Source organism: Phacochoerus africanus, chromosome 3 (assembly GCF_016906955.1).
Source record: "Phacochoerus africanus isolate WHEZ1 chromosome 3, ROS_Pafr_v1, whole genome shotgun sequence".
Taxonomy (NCBI): domain Eukaryota; kingdom Metazoa; phylum Chordata; class Mammalia; order Artiodactyla; family Suidae; genus Phacochoerus; species Phacochoerus africanus.
Genome location: NC_062546.1, coordinates 25,651,280 through 25,674,857, shown reverse-complemented (window position 1 = coordinate 25,674,857; position 23,578 = coordinate 25,651,280). Strand labels below are relative to the sequence as shown.

At 40.7% G+C, this 23,578-nt stretch overlaps 2 protein-coding genes across 3 annotated transcripts in view; one reads left to right on the top strand and one right to left on the bottom strand.

The window, feature by feature from the left end:
• The window catches only part of ASIP (agouti signaling protein), a 185,404-nt gene that overhangs the window by 7,467 nt on the left and 154,359 nt on the right, over positions 1 to 23,578 (top strand). For both annotated transcript variants that reach the window (XM_047771291.1, XM_047771290.1), the window contains exon 2: positions 23,365 to 23,485. The gene's annotated coding sequence lies outside the window, so the exon portion shown is untranslated. The remainder of the gene's footprint in view (positions 1 to 23,364; positions 23,486 to 23,578) is intronic.
• EIF2S2 (eukaryotic translation initiation factor 2 subunit beta) lies at positions 1,072 to 20,087 on the bottom strand. The gene is made up of 9 exons (XM_047771289.1): positions 19,915 to 20,087; positions 14,757 to 14,934; positions 12,786 to 12,889; positions 8,323 to 8,458; positions 7,508 to 7,608; positions 6,751 to 6,899; positions 4,646 to 4,702; positions 2,146 to 2,231; positions 1,072 to 1,551 (listed from the first exon to the last, which is right to left on the bottom strand). Exons 1-9 carry the CDS (start codon positions 19,927 to 19,929, stop codon positions 1,376 to 1,378), a joined length of 1,002 nt encoding a protein of 333 aa, XP_047627245.1. The 5' UTR covers positions 19,930 to 20,087; the 3' UTR covers positions 1,072 to 1,375.

Genomic DNA, 23,578 nt, shown 5'->3' with positions numbered 1-23,578 from the left:
CCCCTCAGGACTTACTGAGTTGAGGGAATGCTCTGCCCCCTCCACCACTTCTTGGCCAAGGTGCTTTACAACACTTTGGCCTATACTTTAAAATCAAGGGTCACAGTGATTAAAAAACAACATGGTCAAGACATTCAGGGCTGAGTGACTGCTCCTGGCAGTCTGGCAACAACAAAGTGAGGAGCAGCATCATGCCCTTATCCGGGGTGTGCAAGGCAGATCACAGCAGATGTGAAAGATGATCTCTTCCCCTGTGCTCAGTGGAGAAATACCTTTTTAGCCAAACCCTCAGAAGGCAGAACCAGGAGGCACCAGAAGCACCAGACAAGTAGCATCACCTCTTGGTTTCTCAAGATCACATTCAAAAGCTGCTTTAATGCAGAAAATAGAAAAGCATTTGTGGTGGGCCTTTTTCAAACTCAACACAAGGTGGGGAGGAAAAAGAAAAGCTTCTAGCATCATGGTTTGGACTCTCAAGAGTTCTCTCTACTGCATTATGCTACACCCCTTCCTTACCAACAGATGCCCAACTAGAATTTTTCTTGCTGTGCTGGTTACAAGACACATTTCAAAGGCCACGTCTCTAAACTCTTCGTAGCCAGTAAGGAAGAAAATTCTTAGGAAGCACCTTGTATTCCCTCATGTGGTAAGAGCTAGAAGACTTGACAAGAGAGGTAGTGGCCACAATCCTCACATAATGAATTCACGTCTATATAATCTTCCCCTGGACACTGAAAACAGTCTGTCCTCCCAGATCTCATGCTTCAACCACCCTCTCGTGTGAAGCTGTGTCTATTTCAAGTATCTCGAGAAGCTGAGAAGGAAAATGGCTAAGCTGAAGCTTCTCAGGACGAGGATACAGAGACTTCACAAGAGTGCAGGCACAAATTGTTTTGCTGAATTCATTAAGCATAATTTTTTTTGGCCACACCTGTGGCTTATGTAAATTCCTGAGCCAGGGCTGAACCCTCGCCACAGCAGTAACAACGCCGGATCCTTAACTTGCTGATCCACAAGGGAGCGCTTTAAGCATAATTTTTTATAGAAAAGAAAACTGAAGGACAAACCAAATTGAAAGAATCACTGTTATAATAACTTTAATTTATCTTGCATTTTACAGAAGTCTATGACCGATTTTTAAAAAGCACTGCCTTACCCCTCATGTTTCTCTGACAGTTGTTAAAGTAGGCAATGAGTAGGTCAACAGCTTTGAGCATCGGCATCTTGCAAGGATTTCAGACCAACCAGCCACACACCAAAGAACTTGGCAGCTTTTCTATCTTGTTTTTAATACAATGGTATATCCATTCTGATGGTAAACCTGTCCAGCCAAACCTCCACAACATACTTTGCAAAATCAGTGGTGATTAGCAAATTAGTTAGCTTTGGCACGGAGCTGTGCTCGCTTGCCCGTGACAGCCTGGAAGCCAGTTTTGATGCTGGCAACAGAGCATCGAGAATGACAAGTTTCGCACTGTAAGAAATAGAGTCGGGTGTCCTTTTGCAGGATTGTGTCCGGTGATCGGCACGTATGACAGGTGACATATTCCTCTGCAGGAAAAGCAACATACAGAATTACCTGATAGCCGCGATACACCAGAGATTTCTTTCCTTTGAAACACTTCTACTTCCAAAAGCCCACCCTGGCACCCAGATCAGGAAAGCTTAGCTTAGCTACACTTAGCTATTCTATGGGTAGGAAAATACAAGTTGTCTGATGTGATGCTTCAGGTACTAAACCATGTATTGAAAAAAAGACTCCAAATGTCTAAATAAGCACTGATGCTTGCCAGATCTACTCCTGGTTGTCTCTACAGGAGAGCCACTTAGAACTTCCTAGGTGGGAAGAGATTTACTAATTTTAAGTGATTACAGGAAGATAACAAAACTGGGCCAGGCCAGGTCTGAATGCAGACATCTTTCTCTTGACTTGGCCTTCAGCCTTGAACCAACCAGTTACTTTGATCAGCTGGGAAATCCTAATCAGCCACCAAGAGCCACCTCCTCCTCCAGCTCCCCACCATCATTTCCTCTCATCTTTTAAGGCCAGCCTTTCTAGCTTCATTACAGACCAATGACTCCCCCCAAAATATTTCAGCCCAATGAGAACATTTCAGAGTTAGGTATTTAAATTTATAAACTTACTGATATATCTTCTCAAAACATTTTCTATCTGTTTCTGTTGGAATCTTCCTTTAATTACGAGTTGGTTATTACCATCTATAGAACCACTATGAAAGAAAACAAAAACATCTCCATTATTATTTTTTCCTATAAGGAATCAAATTCCAGGACCTTTACACTTAGTGAATTTAAAATATAATCAGTGGCAAAGGATAAGTTCTATCTAGTAGCAGTACTTCCTGACTTCTTAAAATTTATTTTTAATTTTAAGTAGTTGGTACCTGATGACCTACCCTTATTTCTTGTTATTTTGAATTTCAACTAAGCCTCCAGCAATAAATCTGATTTATAATTGACTTTAAATCTGATTTTAAGTCCTTCACTCTGCGTGATGACTTATTCATCCAACAGAGAATCACTTCTACTGAATGCACACCATGTGCAAAAGCAGAGGTGGGATATAAATATAAAAAAAAATGAAAGGAGCTACAGCTATCTTTAAAAATTCTAAGACCAAGTCCTTTAATTCAGTTATAGTTGATGAAAATGTTCTAAAACTGTGGTGATGGTTAACCCTATGAATTTTAAAAACTAATGGATTGTACATTTAAATGTGTAAATAACATCTATAAAGCTTTTACAACACCCCCCCCAAAAAGGTGTAACTGAAATCACACAAGCCCCATATTATTGAATGGTGCTTAAAGAGAAACTTTTTGAAAAGAAGTTGCTGACAAGTACTTTTGAGAAAGCAAAGCTCTAGGCTAAACATCATTTGTTAAAAATTACAAGTCACAAAGTGAAACAAAATTCAGCCAGGCAGCACTGAATTTTTATTTGTTCCATATAAAACTGACTTCTGCAGTTTCCACTGTGGTGCAATGGGGTAAGAATCCGAATGCAGCAGCTCAGGTCACTGCAGAGGTGCGGGTTCAATCCCTGGCTCAAGAACTTCCATATATCACAGTGAGGCCATAACAAAAACAAAAAACAAAAGAACCTTGACTTTGGCAAGAACCTCGCTTGTGATTCTCCTTTAACTCTAAGGGTTTAGTCATCCTTCATGGACTGTGGTCCTTAATCTCCAGGCTAAGGTGATTCCAATGCTTGATACAGAAATTTTTTTCATTTACCATCAAAAGAAACTGAGTTCCTGTCATGGCTCAGTGGTTAACGAATCCGACTAGGAACCATGAGGTTGCGGGTTCAATCACTGGCCTTGCTCAGTGGGTTAAGGATCTGGCGTTGCTGTGGCTCTGGTGTAGGCCAGTGGCTGCAGCTCTGATTCAACCCCTAGCCTGGGAACCTCCTTATGCCGAGGGTGCAGCCCAAGAAAAGGCAAAAAGACAAAAAAAAAAAGATTGAATTTTCTCAACAACCCTACAACATTTAGCCTGCTGACCAGTAAGTTCACTGGTCACAACTTGTTATAATTGTGAGAAAGACAGTTATTCTGAGAAGTAGAAAGAACACTGTTAGCTTTTATTCCTACATCAGTTTATGCAAGTTAAAAAATAATCATTGTAACAAATTTACATTTAAAACACAATTTTTCAACAGCACCTACATTTCTACCACTGGTCAAATAAATTACTCCTTAATCTCTATTAAGTACAGCCAATTCCAACAACCTGAGTCTCATGAGTAGGAAGAGAACACCTCGGTTATCTCTGTATTGCCAGGGAGACATATGAGTTCAAGCTCCCAAGACAGGTAGACTTGAGTTTTGCAGCCTGCCTGCAATTAATTGTCTATGTGACCAACTACAACTTTACTTCACCAAACCTGTTTCCAAATCCATAAAACAGGGGTAATACTAGTTCCTACCAACAGTTCACAGAATTGTTGTAAAGACTAAGATAGTACCCAAAAAAGTACTTGGCACACAATGGGTGCTCAATGTGACAGTCATATTTATTATTACCCAATTCTACATTAGTTATTTTTAGCTTCCCAAAGCTGAAATGGCCAAACTCACTGGCTTGGGCTCCATGGGACAGTGGCCCTCCCAAATGGGGGTGGACTGTCTTGGTGTCTTCAACAGGTGAGCCCTAATTAGTTAGGGAAATAACTGATTATGGATCACTGTTTCAATGTTCCTCCCATGCCACTCATCCATCTCATCAATTTATAAGCTATACTTCATCAATAGCCTATTTACGATTTAGAAAATAAATTCTAAGAAAATGGTCTCCTCTGAAGTCTGGTACATGCTCCATAAAAAGACTCAAGAATTCCAATCAATGAGAGGAAACTCTAAACATGGCAGAGCTATGGTGCTCATCTTGGTACACCAACAGGCCTGTTCAGATGAGCCACCCATGAACCTTGTTTCCTATTCCCAAGCAGCCAACCCCTCCCACAGAAATGAACTGATTTTCTTCCTTCACTGGCCTGGAAGTTCTTCTGACCACCAGGTGAATGTTTTTTTTCTAAGTGTGTTATATATTTTTTCAAGTTCTTATGACATGTCCAATAATACTGTAAATAACTACATATAAATAGGAATATAGTTTCTTACCTTGTACCCAATTCAGCCAATAAAAAGGCAAGGAGATGTTTGGGCTGACGATGTAATCTGAAAAGAAAGAATATATAAACCTTATCTTTCATGGAAATCTAACCAAACTTCTCTAAAAACCCCACCTTGTTCACTGTTTTAATTTGTGATTACTCAGCTACTAAGTAAATCTTAGCACAGTTCATCAAACTCTGAAATGAAGACAAATGATACATACTATCTATTTACACTTTAAAGCTCATAAAACAATATTATGTGTTATTTATAAATCCATACATATAAGTAAATGTCTCTTATGTAAATACCAACTAAAGGTAAATACCAACTTTAGAGGGTAACACTTTTTTCTGGGAAGGTAAAAGGCATCACAAAGAGATATAAAGACAGTCTTAAATTTTAACTATAAAAGGTCAAAATATACCAAATAAAGATAACGAGTACTTGGGTGTTTGTTATGCTAATTCCTACGTATTTCCTGTTTGAAATTTTTCATTAAGAAAAAAAGGGGGTAGCACAACAGCAGAAAAATTTAAAACAGCTAAAATATTCACCAATGGAGAGCAGTTAAACAAATAAATTATAGTAATTCATTCTATCCTGCTTTTAGAATATAAGATCTCCAAATACAAAAAAAAAAACCCACAAAAAGATATATACGCATAAAGTGAAAAAAAAGCAATAAGATTTCCAAATACAAAAAAATAGAAAGATATATACACATAAAAGCAATCAGAGCAATGCCACTCAGTATTTTCACTTTTTTATTCTATTCACTTGGCATTGTCTGAGCTTGTTTCAATAACTAAGTACTACTACTACTACAATTTTTTAAGTCATTTTTTCCAAAAATGTAAGGAGCAAAGGGTTGGTGAAAAAGCAATAAAACAGGTAGGCACCTACACTGCTTATAAGAGTATAAGTTAGTATGAGCTTGTTGGAAAGCAAACTGCCAACATTTGCCTTAAAAATGTCCTTTCCTTTTGACGCAGCAATTCCATTTTGGGAATTTCTGCCCTAAGGTTCTGTTCTGAGCTCTGCCAAGATATATGTATAAGGATGTTGCCTGAAGCTCTGCCTCCACCATGAAAACTTGAGAGCAATCATGTCCAGCTAAGGAACTGTCAGAATACAGTGTTATACAACTCCTAAAAATATTTATAAAGACTATTTAATGACATGGGTAGAAGTTTCACAGTATGTTGAGAAAAATATGTAAAACCAGTATAATATCAATTTATTTTAAAATATTTATATGCATAAAAGTAGCTAAACATAAAAATGTTAAACTATGATTACCCATCTCTTAAGAGTGGCCTTACAGATGATTTTTCATTTTCTTTAGTAGGTCTATATTTTCTAATTTTTTTATAATAAGCAGACACTACTGTTGTCATCAGCAAAAAAGTCAAAAACCTTCTAAGTCATGCCTATAGGCAATGAAAACAAGTGGTTATCTCTGGGCAGGGAATTTTTAGTGATTATTTTTTGTTTTCCCTTTTATCTGCAACAAGCACAATTAACTTTCAAAACTGAAGAACAAACAGGAGATGAGGTCAGTTGCCCTAAAGAACCTACCAGAAAAGGTGTATCTGAGGAACTCTTAAGAAGAGCCAAGCCCAGACAGTGACCTGAGACAGGCATAGAATGCAACGGTAATTAAGAAAGTCAAAATTTCATCAGCTCTATCTTGGCAACTGCCATCCAAGGAAAGAAGTACACTAAATTTATCCGTTTTCCCAAAGCTCACTGCTTGTACTTGCTTGGCAGGCCCACCCCAGCATGATAAGCTTTTCCACCTCCCTGGACTCCCCAGGACCCTAACTGAAGACTACACTCAGCCTCCTTAGTTTTCACTCCATCTGATTAGGATCCTCTCATGGGTCAGCATGAGTTGGCTTCTCTCACCTCTAGATGCTTAATAAAACAAACCTTAAGACCTATGAATGGAAAGAACTGATGGACCTGAACTGTGACCTCCCTCAGCCCAACCCTGACACCTGTGCATTCTCTCTCTCTACCTGCAATCAAGTCCACAATAAGGATATTTAACATATACTCTATTGAGAATCTGGTATTATACAGAAACTCTGCATTAACAAACTTACAGTTTACAGATATCTGTAAAGTTGACAAAAGAAGTTTTCTTGGTTCCCACTCGGACAACCTGTGGAGGTTTCATAACAAATTTCCTTTTCTCTCCAGCAACCATATCTGGATTCTTTTCCCTCATGATGTTGAACACTCGATTCAGTAGCTATAGAGATAAAGTGGTTTTCATGTACATTCTCATCAATAGCAGGAATATAAAGTTCCCACTGTGTGTTTCCTTTAAGCAGAGCAAACATTACTTTTTACTAAATGTACACGAATATCACAGGTTCTGAGAGTAACTTGAAAGCAAGACTCAATCTTCAACCAGGGACTGGTCCATTATGAACACTAAGCATTCCTTGTTCAAAGTTAAAGGAATGAATGAGCCCCTACTAATTCTACTGTTTCCATGGGAAAGTAGAGTACATGGTAAAGATTCAGGAAAGCTCAAACAAGCAGACTTTACACTACCCTGGTCCCAGATTACCCACTCCCTCTCCCTACTGTCTGTCCCCCTTTAGTGGGGTTCCAATGACCCCAGAAGTTCATGGATTCAGATGGAACAGTGAGTACTATAATGACTGCCACATTGTGGACAGCCTGCCCCTATGTGGGCATCAGGCAGTGCTATGTACTGGCTGTGTGACCTCTCTGGGTCTGTTTCACTATTAGTCTGTTACTTCAATGGCCCTTCCAATTCAGGGAACTTGTATTCTGCTTTTGAGTTCTAGTGAACAGTTTAGCCCCTTTTCATAACAGAATCTGTCTTACCTCTTCATATGTGTAGTCTCTTTCTGAGCCTGCCCAAGCAGGGCCTGTCTGGTTACTGAATGAGATACCATCGTCTTTTTTGCTGTCTTCATCTTCCAAAGCTACAGATAACAAAGACTATAAGAATGAGGGGTAAAGCCTGATACAATAACAAAAAGAGGGAGAGGGAAGAAGCAGATCTAGAGAAATGAAAGCTTCAAAGACATTTGTCTTCCCTCCCAAAACTGCATTCACAACAGCCTTAAGCATAAAGGCATCAAGGCTCACAAATAATCCTTTATTTGTTAAACACAGGGATGTTACAATGTTCATAAACTACTGTTAATAGAGACCCTCTAATTAGGAATTTGTGGTAATACAGAAACAACTGAACTGTTTCCTCACTTAATAAATGTAAGATAAAACAATGCACTGGGAAAATTAGAGGAAAAAAATGTCCAACTGTCTTGAAGCACTTTAGAAACACATACATCCATAAAAAGCCATCTGCTGACTCCACAGCACTCAGAATCTAATAAAGCAGCACTTTTAAAAAATGTAAAAAAATTAAAAAAATTTTTTAAACATTATTTAAAATTGTTACAGTAATTTCCCCAATAGTCTGAATCAGTATGTTTTAATATACTCACAAATGCCACATTCTTCCCCCATGAAATCTTTAACTGTAATTATCTAGTTAGATTCTATTTCCTTTTTGCTTCCATTATTAGGAAGTGAAATAAGGGGCAAAAAAAAATAAAGGAGCCCACCCATGAAAGTGACTAGGCCAAAAGCTTGTAGAGCCTAGGGATGAACTGCTCAGCTCCCAATATTACCTTCATCTTTCTCTAGTATTTCATCCTCATCTGGGAACTTGACATTCTTCTTTTTCTTCTTTTTATTGCCAAGCATAATGTCAAGGTCATCCTCTGGTTCAGCTGGTTCTTGAACATCACTTTCAATCTTAAGATCCTAGGAAAGTGAAATTAAGTTTCAACATTCTGCTACTAGGATTATTATTATTTATTATTTTTAATGACATGGGCTGACATGGTTTTGGAGGGAAAATATCAAATATTCAAAAGTGGAGTTACAGATCAGAAATGTCTCTCACAGGTGAACCAAACTGGTTCAGAGTTTGTCACTAACCTGGAAATTTTTTTTTTTTTGGTCATTTTTTAGGGTTGCACCAAGGGCACATGGCACATGGAAGTTTCCAGGCAAGGAGTTGAATTGGAGCTGTAGTGGCCAGCCTACAGCACAGCCACAGCAATATGGGATCTGAGCTGTGCCTGCGACCTACACCACAGCTCATGGCAACACTGGTTCCTTAACACACTGAACATGGCCAGGGATTGAACCTACATCCTCAGGGATACTAGTTGGGTTCCTTACCACAGAGCCACGAGGGGAATTCCTAAACTGGAAAGTTTTCAAGAACACTTTTGTGGGATCTTTTCCTTTCTTTTATCCATCACCCTTAGGACCTTATTGTAATTACTATCCATGTGTTTAACCTGAGAAACAAGGTATGTGAATCTTCTCATTGACAATCTTTAACAGAGGAGAGTTCAGGAATGTTTAAAATAAGTTCCCAAGTATTCTGATGTAGTTAGTGGGAGAGTTTTTATTTTCCTAACACCAAATATGTGGTATTTTTCCATCCCAATTCCCCAACTCTCTGACACTAACTAGGTAACCTACAACTCAATGCAGTTCTAACACTATTCAGAGTTAGTGACGAACTTCCTAGGTTTAAGGGCTCAGTCCCAGAAGACTGTCCAATTCAGAGACAAGTTCCAAGCATAGAGTCCCCAGGTTTCCCACACATCTGAACTACCTGGCTTCAAATTCAGAGGTTCCTACACACCCTTGCCCACCACTCCCCTCTTGGGTCAATAATGTGCAAGAAGGATTCACACAACTCAGGAAAACACTTAACTATTACCTTATTATATATATAATATTATAAAGGATACACTCAAACAACAAAACTGAAGATAGAGGAAGGAAAGAGAGGCAGGGGGGCAGTGCTTCCATATCTTCTCCAGGTACACCACTCTCCCCATACCTCAATGTGGTCACCAATGCTGAAGCTCTCCAAACACCATTGTTTAGTGGTTTTAATGGAGGCTTCATTACATAGGCATGATTGATTACACTACTGGCAACTGAGACAGAAATCTCTTGGAGTGTGTATGTGAGAAATTTCCAACCCTCTAATCATGCTTGATGTTTCTGATGACCAGCCGCCATCCTAAAGCTATCCAGGAGCTTCTAGCCACCAGTCATCTCAAAAGACACTTTTATCCAGAGATTGTAAGAGTCTTAGAAGCAGTGTGCCAGGAACAGGGATAGAAGTTCCTTTGCAATGCATCAGTTTAAGGATCCTGTCATTGAAGCAGCTCAAGTTGCTGCTGTGGGTGGGTTCAATCCCTGGGCCAGGAACTTCCACATGCTAAGGGCATGTCCCACCCCCCCACCAAAAGTTTGATACAGAACTAGAAACAAAGACCAAATATTTTTTATTACACCAGAGTCAGCTTGACACCACACTGTGAAGGAGTCTTTGGGCATTACTTCAATAGATGACATCATGAAAGTGGGAAAAGGCAGAACACATGGAGAACTAGGGTCACATGATGAATGGAGACAAGGGAAAGCTTGATTCCCAAGATTAGCTGCTACAGGAATATAATAGGGCATATCACAACCTTGAAATGAAGCATAAAAACTCCAGAAAAGGGAGTTCCCATCATAGCTCAGTGGTTAACAAACCCGACTAGTATCCATGAGGATGCAGGTTTGATCCCTGGCCTTGATCAGGGTTACAGGTTAAGTGGGTTAAGGATCCAGTGTTGCGGTGAGCTGTGGTGTAGGTCGAAAACTCGACTTGGATCCCACATTGCTGTAGCTTAGGCTGGCAGCTACAGCTCCAATTCAACCTCTAGCCTGGGAACTTTCATATGCTGCAGCTGTGGCCCTAAAAAGACAAAAGAAAAAAAAAGAAAGCAAAAAAGGCCAGTCTCAAACCCCAGCCTTCTAGTTTCACCTTCCTTTCACCAGTGCATCCAACTTCCTAACTTCTAAAGTGTGCTGTCAGCATTACTTATTTCTATTTTTTTTGTGTACCTACACTACACTACTCTATAAAAAAGCTATAGTAATTTTAAAAATCTAAAAGCCAAAAAGTTGGAATAGCCTGGAGTAAATGAAGCTCAGCCTTGAGATCACAAATCCAGCTGTGCAGTCTTAGTGCCACATTTAGCCATCAAAGGCCAACTAGTCCATGTGTATTAGCTGGATAAGAAACCAGATATTAGCAGACAAGAAACAATTAGCCTAGTCTGTAAGATGACAATAAATTAAAAGCTTAGATATACTAAATCAGCCAGCTTCTAGTCCTATATTATTATTTACTTTATCCCAGTAAGATCTATTTCCAAACTGAGGCTAAGCCCCTGTGAAAGAGAATAGCACAAAGTGTTTTTCAACATTTTTCAAAGGCCTTGTCATGGCATGAAAATTCAAGGGGAAAGTAACTCAAGATCCTAAAAACACTTAAGCTTCAAGTTAATGTCCATGTCTTGCCTGATAAGGATTCTTTTAACAACCTCTTATGTTATGACTTCAATAGCAGAGAAAGAAGTATCCAAGTACCAAATAATAGAGCTTACGGAGTTCCCATCGTGGTTCAGTGGTTAACAAATCCGAATAGGAACCATGAGGTTGTGGGTTCGATCCCTGGCCTTGCTCAGTGGGCTAAGGATCCAGCGTTGCCGTGAGCTGTGGTGTAGGTGGCAGACTCGGCTTGGATCCCGTGTTGCTGTGGCTCTGGTGTAGGCCGGTGGCTACAGCTCCAATTGGACCCCTAGCCTGGGAATCTCCATATGCCGCGGGAGTGGCCTAAGAAATGGCAAAAAAGACAAAAAAAAAAAAAAAAGAATAGAGCTTATAAATGACTCTTCAGGACAAAACCTACTAGAGAAATTTGTTAACCAAGACTCTCTCTGGTACATCTCTGATGTGAAACCTTGTTACTTAGGATATTTATACCTCATTTATTCAGTATAATCTGAGCATTTCTCCTTATCAATTTCTCTGTCATAGTAGGAAGAGAATCCCCAAACAGTAAGAGAGTAAGATGAATCCAGGTAAAATAATCTTCTATGGGGGGGGGGGCGCATACCTGCGGTACATGGAAGTTCCTAAGCCAAGGGTCAAATCAGAGCTGTAGCACCAACCTAGGCCACAGCTTGCGACAACACCGGATCCTTAACCCATGTTGCTCCTTAACCACTGAGTGAGGCCAGGGATTGAACCTGCATCCTCATGGATACTAGTCAGATTCTTAACCTGCTGAACCACAACAGGACTCCCAGGTAAAATCATCTTGTTCTAAAGATTTCTAAATTATCTATGAAAACAGGAAAAATATCTTATTTCAATACCCTAACAATTAGCACACAATGCCTGACTCACTGTCATTAATACAAATTTGCTGAATCAATCAAGTCTTCAAATTTGTGACACTGTTTCCAAAACTCAATGAATTACTGCTATGTGTGGGATACACATTATATACTTGAGTCTGAGCAAATAAATAATTAACCAAAGAAAAATTTGGGTAGAGGGCACAAAATGGGACAACTTAGTGCATGTGTATTCTCACTCTTGCCCTATCTCTGTGTATACATAAAATTGCTATTATCCTAAGTTTTATAACTAGATATGTAAACTCTGTCCAAGATTCCTGTACAGAATCTTTAAAATGGCAGCGCTAAGAAAAGGAATAGACTTTTCATCTCCTTTCTCTATCCATCCTCCTATTCACCTACTTATCCATCCATCTATCTACTACTGCTCCAAAGAATTTTATCTGCATTAGAAATCAATTCAGAAATAAGACGATGACAAGGCCTCAAGTCCCTATAAGATCAGAGAATTCCATAAAGCCAACCTGAGTGCTCTGGTTCACCTACAGGCCACAAAATCATTATCTACTACAAGATTTCTCACAGAAATACCTCCCCTTAGCTAATCTCAGTATGATTAATGATAAGTGGCATTTTGGAATCATCTTAATGGTACACATTTCCATTGCAGAAAACCTAAATTTATATTCCTTTGAACTATAATCCCTTTAGGATAGCTAGTCAGACACAATCCCAAGAAAATGACCTAAACGGTGATTAAATACTTAATAACGAAAGCAAAGCTAGTAGATGACACAGAAACATCATCCATTAGCAACCTTTCAAGAGGTCAAATTTTACCTTCAATAAGAAAGCAATACTACCTTTACACCTTCTTCAGCTTCATCAATATCAAATATCTTTTTTGTTTTTTTCTTCTTTTTCTTCTGATTAAAGAAGTTCAAGTCATCTAGATCATCAGAAGCATCTAAAAAGACATATTATAAGTCAAACCAATGTTCCAGCTATTAACTAATCCAAGTCACCAGAATAATGAGATTGGTATTAATCAGCATAGTAGTTCCTACCTACCTTCTTGCCTACTATCTATACCTTAAATCCTAGTTCCAGCCCAAATGAACTATTTCCACTTCTTAGTGCAACACATGTGGTCTCTCAGCTTCCAGAGCTCTTACCTTATCTCACAGGATCTTTGTTAGAAGTTACTTCCACCAAGAAGTCTTCTCTAAGCCTATCCCTCCTTTCTCCCAATTGGGCTAGATATCCCCCAGGTGCTCCATTAGTACCTTCTGTCACTCCAACAGAGGCTTACCAGCTTGCTTGTCTATCTCCCAATGAAATATTTAGGTTTCTCCTAGTACCAGTTCAACAAGTTATTCATTCAATCAATCAACCAACAAAGAGCCTTATAAAGTATTTCATGTTCATTAAAGCTATAATATGAGGAGTTCCCACTGTGGCACAACGGGACTAAGGGATCGGTGGCGTCAAAATTGCCAAGTTCTTCTCCCATGAAATCTTTAACTCTTAATTATCAAGTTAGATTCTATTTAGCTTCCATTACTAGGCACTAAAATAAGGGGCAAGAAAAAATTTAAAAGGAGTCCATTCATGAAAGTGACTAGGCCAAAGGCTTGTAGAGCCTAGGAGTGAACTGGGATGGGATGGGTTAAGGATTCATCATTGCCACACCTGCAGCACAGGTCACAACTGTGGCTTGGCTCTAATCCCTGGCCTGGGAGCTCCATAGGCCACAGAGCAGCCCAAAAAAAAAAAAAAAAAGTAATGCTACAGTATGAACAAAATGAAATTTTATCCACCTTTACTAAGAATTAATGGGTTCAGTTCAGCAAGTTTTCCATTTGTTCTGCCCTATTATACACTAGAAATAGTTACTTATTTATTTATTTATTTATTTTTGTCTTTTTAGGGCTGCACCCACGGCATATGGAGGTTCCCAGGCTAGGGGTCTAATCAGAGCTATTGCTGCCAGCCTATACCACAGCCACAGCAACACCAGATCCGAGCCTCATCTGCAACCTACACCACAGCTCATGGCAATGCCAGATCCTTAACCCACTGAGCAAGGCCAGGGATTGAACCCGCAACCTCGTGGTTCCTAGTCGGATTTGTTTCCACTGTGCCATGATAGGAACTCCGACACTAGGAATTTTTAAATGCCTCTGCTACAAAGTTTTTCAAGGTGCTTTTTATGAATTCATTTTGTCTTGTTAAAAGAATGATTTATTTTCCAAGCTTGTGTTAAACATGTAGAAGATGCTTAGCACATGGTAGATGCTCAATGAAATGTTAGTTTTTTCTATCCCTAGTAGTTTCTCCTATTCATCAGACATGAATATGTTTACTAAATTATTTATTTCTAATAGTCAAATGGTATCTATGTTAGAGCACAAGATGGAATAACTAATGCTGGTGTTTAAACCAAAATATTTTAGGCTGTAATTTTAATCTCTTCCAATATATTCTCAGACTTGATAAGACACAAAATCGCCCATCTTGATCCTATTTCTTTCTGCCTATGCTAAAATACAACCACCATTAAAATTGGAGGAGACCTCCCAACAGGCTAGACTGAAAAACCAGCTCCAGAATGACAGTTTTGTCATTCTGCCTTATGGATTTGGTGGAATTACCCTGAAATAAGTCTATGAGAAATCTGGCAAGGTCCCATGCACATAGACTACTGATGGCCTCAGCTTGACTGGGAACAGCCTCATCAGGCTGAGAGGTCACTGTATGCACAAAATCCAAAACAGACAGAAGAGAATCAGGTCTCCTAGGACAACAGTGACTCCCTCATGTCTACCATTTACCTTTTTTCCTACTGTCCTCTTCATCAGCTTCTACATCTTTGTCTTCAGTAGGCTCTGGCTCCACTTCTTTTGTTTCTGAGGGCTGAGTTTCTTCTGTCTGGGCATCCCCTTCCTCATCTAACATAAAAGGCTTCTTCTTCTTCTTTTTCTTCTTGCTCATAGTAGGATCAAAAATCATCTGTTTAAAAGACAATAAGAAAGGAGACCATGTGAGAGTTTTTAATGATACTCAAATTTCAAGTATGCTATATTCTCTAAGGCATACTCTTAAAAGAAAAAGGACACCTGACCTGATTTAAAAAAACTATCCTGAAATTCACACAAATCTTTAAGGAAATCCAGCAGCAACCCAATATATAACAAATCCCTGAGTAAGAGAAACCTTTTTTTTTAAAGATTTTTTAAGTAACATTTATTTCTTAAAAGTTAACATATGCATAATAGGAAACTGAAAAACACAAGCAAATAGGAAGCAAAAAACAGTCACCCATAATCAAACATTTTACAGTCTGATATGGCCTTCTAGATCTTGTTTGCATGTCTACACAATGAAACATCCATTTTTACGTAAGAGAAACTTCTATACAACCTTTTACTCTGCTTTTTGTTTCTGGAACATTCAAATTTTTCTTGGATCATTTTTATCTGAAGTGCACTACAGATTTAGTGAAAAACTAATTTATAACTTGTTGCAGACTGTTTGTACTAATCACTTGGGAAAAAATATAAAGTGTTTAAAAAGCACAAGTCTGGAACCCAAGTGACTGAATTCAAATCCTAACTCTGGCTCTTGTGTTACCCCAGATAGTTTCTGCTATCCACTCCACACCTCAACTGTAAAACAGAGACCAGCAGCAGAACCAAAACTAAACCTCACAAGATTATTAAGAGGACTAAATAAGCAAATAAATACAAAACACTTGGCACAGTGGCTGGCACAAAGGTACTCAACAAACGTTAATAATTATTATATAATGCTTTACAGTTCACAAAGCATGGTGTCTCTTGATTTCATCAATGCAGGGTGATCTAATTTCCAAGACATATCATGAAACTCAAAGAAATTCCCAATTTCTAATTAACTTAAATTTCTAATTAATTAACTTAAATATCTTTATGTCCCAAGTACATTAAAGAAACTGAGCTACCAAATTATGGTCTGTAATAAGGTAGGGAAGTATTGTCTTCACCCAATAGAGAAGAATTTGGAAGACATTCTGGAAATTGATACAGCCTCATTTCAAAGTTATCCTCTCCTACCTTAAGAAGAATCTAACCATATAAATGAGTAATTCTAAGGAATGGAATTTGGCAAATTTAGAGGACAGAAGAGCTAGAAGGAAGGAGTTCCCCACTGCTGACCTGCTTGGTCTTGGGTCACCCTACATAGAGTGTTGTAATCTGTTCCAGGGAAGTACCTACAATTCATCTTCATTCCTGAAATATGGAGATTTGGCAAAAGGACAGACAATACTCCAGGCACTAGAAATCTGCTGGTCTGGCAGGTCTTACAATTCATTTGTTGCATTTTTTTCAAGCATCAAGTTCCCTAAACTATTACTCAGCAAGACAGACCAAAGATGAGAGGGATCCTAAAATAGTCAAAGGACATCCTCACAACCACCTTGTTATCACCTGAAAAACATTCATAAAGTCCACAGGGAAACAGTATGCCTTATAAAGGATTATAAATATGCAAGAATTACACACCAAAATAATTAATATCTTTCAATTACTGACTCTGGATACTTAAGACATATACTCATTACCTCATTTTGTTCATACCACTCAGTGAAGAAAATAGTTTCAAAATATGGAAACCAGGGATTCCAATGCAGACCTCCCCCAAACCACAAAGTCACATCAGTCTTGACTTAAAAAGTTTAATTTTTTTTTTAGACTTTTCATATCTGACTTAACAAATTATCACATCCCAAATATTTTATAAGACTAGTTGGGATTTGAGAAGCAAATAGTTGCCCACAGTGCACTTATGAAAAATCAGACTCTCTCGAGGTAGCTTTTTCTTAAGTCTACAACAAAACCTCCAAAAGAACAGTTTTCCCTTTTCAACTTCCGTCACTGGGTTGGAGAAGGTCAGGAAAAGAGACTACCAATAACGGCCTAAAGTGCTTCAGCAAATTGGAAGCCTACCCCCACCTACCATACCTTACTCAAGATAATAACTTTAAGGCCATACCACACCCAGAAGGCAGGGGCGAGTTACAAAAGAACCCAGAGAGGCAGGGTGAGCAGAACAAATGCTGTGAGGTAATCTCTGGGTGATAGGATCCTGGGAGATTTTCATTTTGCTCTGTTTTTCTGTGCTTTGTATACTTCATAAAACACACATTCCACTTTAAATCAGAAACTTTAAAGCTTCTTCTGTTAAACATCTTACCATGCTATATGAATCAACTTGATGTTGTGGTACTCTGTGAATGGGGTCTAGTAATAATCTTAGCTGACAGCACTTTACTGCCTGCGATGAGCGGATATCTTCCTCACTAGGCAGCACTTACATTCTAGAAGTTCTTTTAGAATATTGCTCCTGCAGCAACTAGTAGTAGATCTCTAACATTTGTGAACACTTTACCACAGAAAACCACACACAGAATAGCACCCCACAGCATCCTGCACTATACAGGTACTTTATTCTATTCTGCTTTTTAAAGGTCATGATTCCACCAATTTAAAAGAGATTATGTCTTGTAAGTTTGGGGCTTAACTGCCAGGTTTAAATGGAAATGTGTGCAGTTTGTGTCAACTACACATTAACAAACTAAACAAAAAATAAGGAAATGTGAAGAAAAAAAGAAATTATTTTTTAATAGTAGGTTCTTTAACCCTCTATCCCAGCCACCAGGCCAGACTACTTCCATTCTGGGGCATCCCTGGCTGTTAATAAATCATTTCCATGTACAGATTTTCATTGTTCCTCACAAGGCTGTAAAGTAGTCAGAAGTTAAGGACTGGCCTAAGAAAACTTATCTACTCAACAGTATTAGAGGAATCAGAACCTGAACATACCTTCAGAGTGAAAACCAAAGGCCAGAATTCTATTCCCACTGACTTGCTGTGTGATCTTGGGCAACTCAACCTCCCTGGGCCCTAATTTCCTGTTTACAAAATGGACTGGCAGGAGTTCCCATCATGGCTCAGCAGTTAACAAACCTAACTAGTATCCATGAGGACATGGGTTCGATCCCTGGCCTTGCTCAGTGGGTTAAGGTCTGGCGTTGCCGTGGCTGTGGCATAGGCCAGCGGCTGCAGCTCCAATTGAACCCCTAGCCTGGGAACCTCCATATGCCTTGGGTGCAGCCCTAAAAAAATAAGACAACAAAAATTGAAGGGAAAAACAAACAAACAAAAGGACTGGTAGAGCTGAGAAATGCAAAGCTGCTTAATACTTTATTTGCTTCCAAAGCCCCTCTGCTAGGATGTTGGTTCTGCCATCTCTGCTTGACAAAATCCTTTTCACTCTCCAGTAACATTCTACTTGCTTCAAAATCTAATCCCACTGATAAAACTGAATCAATTCTTCAGCCCTCCAAATCACTATGTTAATGGTTCTCTTTCTACCTCCCGCAGCAACTAGTAGCAGCTCTCTTACACTTGTGAACACTTTACCACAGAAAACCACACACAGAATAGCACCCCACAGTATCCTGCACTACATGGGTACTTCATTTGTTAGAGGTTATGAAAAGCTTAGAAAACAGGTATAAACAAAACAAGCATGAGACACCACCACTCTCACAACTTTTGAAATACAGTGGCCTAGAGCAACGTCTACCATGATCTCCAAACAAGAACCATGTACCTCCCCTTAGACTCAAGTTTCTTTCCTAAGACAGCAAGAGCTTCCTAGTCACCTAAATGGAGACTTATAATTCTACTACTGGCTCAGCCACTTACTATTTGATCACAAGCATTATACAACTCTCTAAAAGCCTTGGTTTGCTCATCTCTAAAATGGCCATAATAATCTATCTTAAAGGGCTGTCATGAGAATCAAATGAGATTGGAATTTCCCCCCCACCTCCGAACAAGATCCAAATTCCTTAATTTGGTCTTCAAATCTCTCTATGAACTAGCCAGTATCTATATTTCAACGGATTAACTCTAACCCAATTGGAGAATACACTATATTTTGTAAGCACACTTACTTGCCCTAACCACTCCCTTGCCCTGGCTTCAGCCCTTCCCACTACTTGAGGAAATTTAAAGCATTTCCAAGGCCCCCCTTAAAGCCAAAACTCAAAAAAGCCTCGAATTTTTCTTTTTCCTTCTCTACAACGCCCTAGAGGCCAAGCACTCGGAATGTTTACAGTGAATTATAAACTCAAGAGATTTTTTTGGTGGAGAAAGCTGGCCGGTAAGGGGTAGCTCTTCCCTCAGTGTTAATAACTACGGATAGCACTTAAAGTCAAATTTCACTTTAAGTCTGGTTTTATATAAACCGAGATAAACCTAGCCAAAAGGGATTTGAGGAAATGTGATGAGTTACAAGGACGATAGTAGAAAAAGATCCAGGCAGCTTCAGAATCCGAACTTCCCGCTGACGTCGCAGTGAGCTCTGCTGAGGAAGGCTCAGGGACTCAGGCCCTAAAACTTTCCGAGGTTAATCACTTTTTCAGGCTGAAAGATCTTTCCCTATCTCCCTCACTTCCCGGTCTTTAAAAAGAAAAGTTATTAATAACGCTCTAGATGAGAAAAGGAGTGGATGAGGGGTAGGACAAGCCAGGCTGCAAAGTTTTAAACGAAGACGCTCCGAGACGTTCCTCTCGGCACCACCAGCGCCCAGCGAGGGAGAGCTGGAGCTGAAGCGTCAAACCGAAAGAAATGCTGGGGCTGCCAGTCCCAGTCTCGTTCAGCTGAGGCATTAACCCAACATTCGAGCCCTCTTCTGGAGAGCGACTCAACGTGCTCTCCAATCCGGAAACGCCGGCCTCAGCGCCGCCGCCCTGACGAGAGCGGGGCTAAGCCAAGCCGCGGCTCCGGGGCTCCCACCGGCTCTACCGCTCCGGGTCGCCTAGGCCCGGCTGCCCCACATGGCGGCGGCCGGTCGCTAGGCCGCAGGCCCGGTCTCCCACACTGGGGTGAGTTTGGCTCCCTGCCTCGGTCCTTAGCCCTAGCGCCAGCCTCAGGCCCTCACCTCGTCCCCGGACATGGCTGCGGCTCGAGTGGGCTCAACACAGACGGAAAGTCGGACGGGTCAGCCTCAGACCCCGGCTTCAGAGATGCTCCTGCCGATACCTCTCTCACCACCGCACTAGGATCTTGCATCAGCGAAAGGGAACGACACCCCGCCCTCTCCTCGCAAGCGTTAGAAATGCGCCTGCGCAGAGCCCGCCAACGCGCAGGCGCGCCGAGAAGCCGACCTAATTCGCTCCGACTGGCGCGAGTTACCAGGCGACGTCCCAGCGCCAGGCAAGCCGGGACTTGTAGTCCGCCCGGGAGAGGAGGGCGCCTGCGCGGCGGCCGCCCAGCGACCCGTGCGCGTGCGCGACGTCTGAGGCAGCGGGGCCGGAAGGTTCCATTTCCCCGGTAGTGACTTTTACCTCAGTTTTTCGAGGCGTGCGGAACCGTGCAGTTCTGCCTTGCTTGTGGAGTGAATTCGGGGCAGTTCCTCTTGGGTCAGGGTGGTGGGTAAGGCACTCAGTAATCTGAATTTGTTGGGGCTTTAGTTTTCTCTGATACCTCCATCATCCCCCCTCTGGAGTGTTCTAGTCTTTGAGGAACTCTAAGTTGGGGCTAGAGGTGCGCACCTCTCTAAGGGGTTGTACTTCGTGAGAAATCTAACCCAACAGGCTGGATTTCAGCTTGGGAGGTCGGAAACCAAAAGCCTTCTCCCTGTAGACGGGAGAGGAGAAACGGCTTGGCAAGAGGCATTATGTCAGGAAACTTCCAAATCCTTGTTTATGAAGTCTCTGCTTGAACCCTGTGGATGCAGTTCCCCTTGAGACATGATAATAGCAGTTACCCTTAAGAAGGCTCTCACTGTTGTCACTGCCCTCCAGCCAAAGACCACGGAGAACACCCCTGAATTTGAACAAAGCTGGGCCTTTTGTCTTCTTGCAAGAAGGGGAGGCACACCATGAGGCACAGAGGGGCATCTCAGGAAGAGGGTGCTAGAAAGAATTCATAGGATTTTTTTGGAGGGGCTTTTGTAGGTAATTTGGGGGAGGGGACAAGGAAGCAGCCCTTCTCTCTGGATTGGGTGCTATTAGGAGGTGGTGGTATTTCTATGACGGGGTATTTTTTTTCTATTTAGGGCCACCCTTGTGGCATATGGAAGTTCCCAGGCTAGGGGTTTAATCAGAGCTGCAGCTGCCGGCCGACACCACAGCCACAGCAACGCAGGATCCGAACCAAGTTTGTGACCTACACCCCAGCTTACAGCAACACCAGATTTTTAACTCACGAGCGAGGCAGGGATTGAACCCGCATCCTCATGGATGCTAGTTGGGTTCGTTAACCACTGAGCCATGACGGGAACTCCAAGGATGGGGTGTTTTAATAGTTCTTATCTAAAAGTGGAGAAGAACCAAGAGTGGCTAAAGCTATGATTGGTTTAAAAGGAGCAGCCCCTCTTATGGTTGGGACAATGTTATTTTTTGTTTGTGTTCAGACATGCTTATAGAGTGGTGTTGGTTTTGTCTTGATCCATCATGGTCACAGAGTGGTTTTGTCTGATGTTGGTGTCTTGTGAAATTATGTTCTATAAAGCAGCACATTCTAGTTGATAGTGCCAGCCTAGCTCCCACTTCTTAGGGACTGCTTTTCTCCATCTCACTGTGCTTCATATCACTCAATATATGTTCTCTGCTTTGGACCTCAAAACAACTGTGTGGACATTCTACAGATATTAAGTACTCCACCTTGGATATTGGTCCCTAAGCATGGTAGGTAAAATTAGGTCTCAGCCTCCAAGGATCTTATAGGTTAGTAAGAATGATCCAAATCCAGACAGTCTGATGCCAGTGGTTGCTGCTTTACCACCTTGAGAATCTGTACCCCTAACTAAGGAAGCTACACTGCCTCCTCAGTAATTTTCAGCTACTAACAGCTGTACTTACCAGGATTTTTCAACAGCAGCACTCTTGACATTTGGGGCCAGATAATTCTTTGTTATTGGGAGCTGTTCTGTGCATTGGAGGAATTTAGCAGTATCCCTGACCTCTATCCACTAGCTGCCTGAGGCACCTTAATTGTGACCCTACACTAGTTGTGACAACCAAAAATGTCTCCAGATATTACCAAATCACCCCTGGTCAAAAGCCACTGGTGAGGAGTTCCTGTTGTGGCTCATCAGTTTACGAACCTGACTAGTATCCATGAGGATGCAGGTTTGATCACTGGCCTCACTCAGTGGGTTAAGGATCTGGCATTGCTGTAGTTGCTGTGTAGGCCTGCAGCCGTAGCTCTGGTTCAACCACCGGGCTGGGAACTTCCATATGCTACAGGTTCAGCACAAAAAAAGCAAAAAGAAAGAAAGCCACTGTTGAATACCATTTATCTCCTGATCTGTGAGAGGTAACAAATATTTGGGGCATGACAGTTCCCAGGTCACTTTGATGGAGGGGCCTTTGAAGAAGAGAGACAGAAACAAAGTTTCTGTTTAAGTTTCTGTTTAAGTTTAAGTTTTCAAAAAGTCTATTCAACTAGGAAAATGAAGACTGAGACAAGGAAAAGACAAGTGGGAAAAAACAAAGGTAGAGGAGAAATGATAGAAGTGGAGAGGAGCTCATAGGAAATCACCCTTAAGTTACTCAGTTCACTCTAACAAATTCAGTTCATGTTAACAAAGACACACAAAGTCTTTTTTTTTTTTTTTATTTCCAGGTGGAAGGAACTTCTATTACTTGATTTTTAAAATTTACTTATAATTTTATTGCATAGTGTCATCAACACTATTTCTTTTTTTGTCTTTTTAGGGCCACACCCGAGGCATATGAAAGTGCCCAGGCTAGGGGTTGAATCAGAGCTGCAGCTGCTGGCCTACGCCACAGCCACAGCAACACCAGATCTGAGTCACATCTTCAACCTGTACCCCAGCTCATGGTAACACCAGATCCTTAATCCACTGAACATGGCCAGGGGTCAAACCCACGGTCCTCATAGATACTAGTCAGGTTCATTACCACTGAGCCATGATGGGAACTCCCACAAAGTCTTGAGGCCTTATTGTACTGCCACTCCCTGTTTGGGAAATGCTAGTCTACTTAGCAAATAGACTTAACTGCTTTTGTGAAAAGATGTATTTTCCTTTACAACTGGTACCAGATCTGACCTCCCTGAACTGGTTGCTTATAAGAGACTTTCTTCAGAGATTTCACACTACCCCCAAGGTAGTAGTTTGTTCTCTAGGGAAAGCCAAGATTCCCTGGGGAGCTGACAAAAGTCACAAAGCAATGATAGCTAAGCTTTTTCAGATTTTCCAAGAGGTAGATCTTACTTAGGTTAAGCTAGTAAGAACATCAACACAATTGTTATTTGTGTTTTCCTTACCTCTTTCACCTAGGAATGTATAAAACATATAGACATTTATTAATTTTCTTCTCATAATGGTGAGGGAAATCATTGTGATTTTCCTATTTTATAGCTACAGAAGCCAAATTATGAAGTCCACAAAAAATATTGAGAAATCCAGAACAGCCTACTGGAATCTTCACTGTGATCCATTCTTGATGCTCAGCACCACCCAGATCTCCAGCTTCCCAGTAGTAAGCTAATGATGATAATCTTTCAACTGCATACTAAATTTTATGTTTGCGCAAGCTTTAAAGTATTCCTTAGTTTCTTCAATTCACCCATAA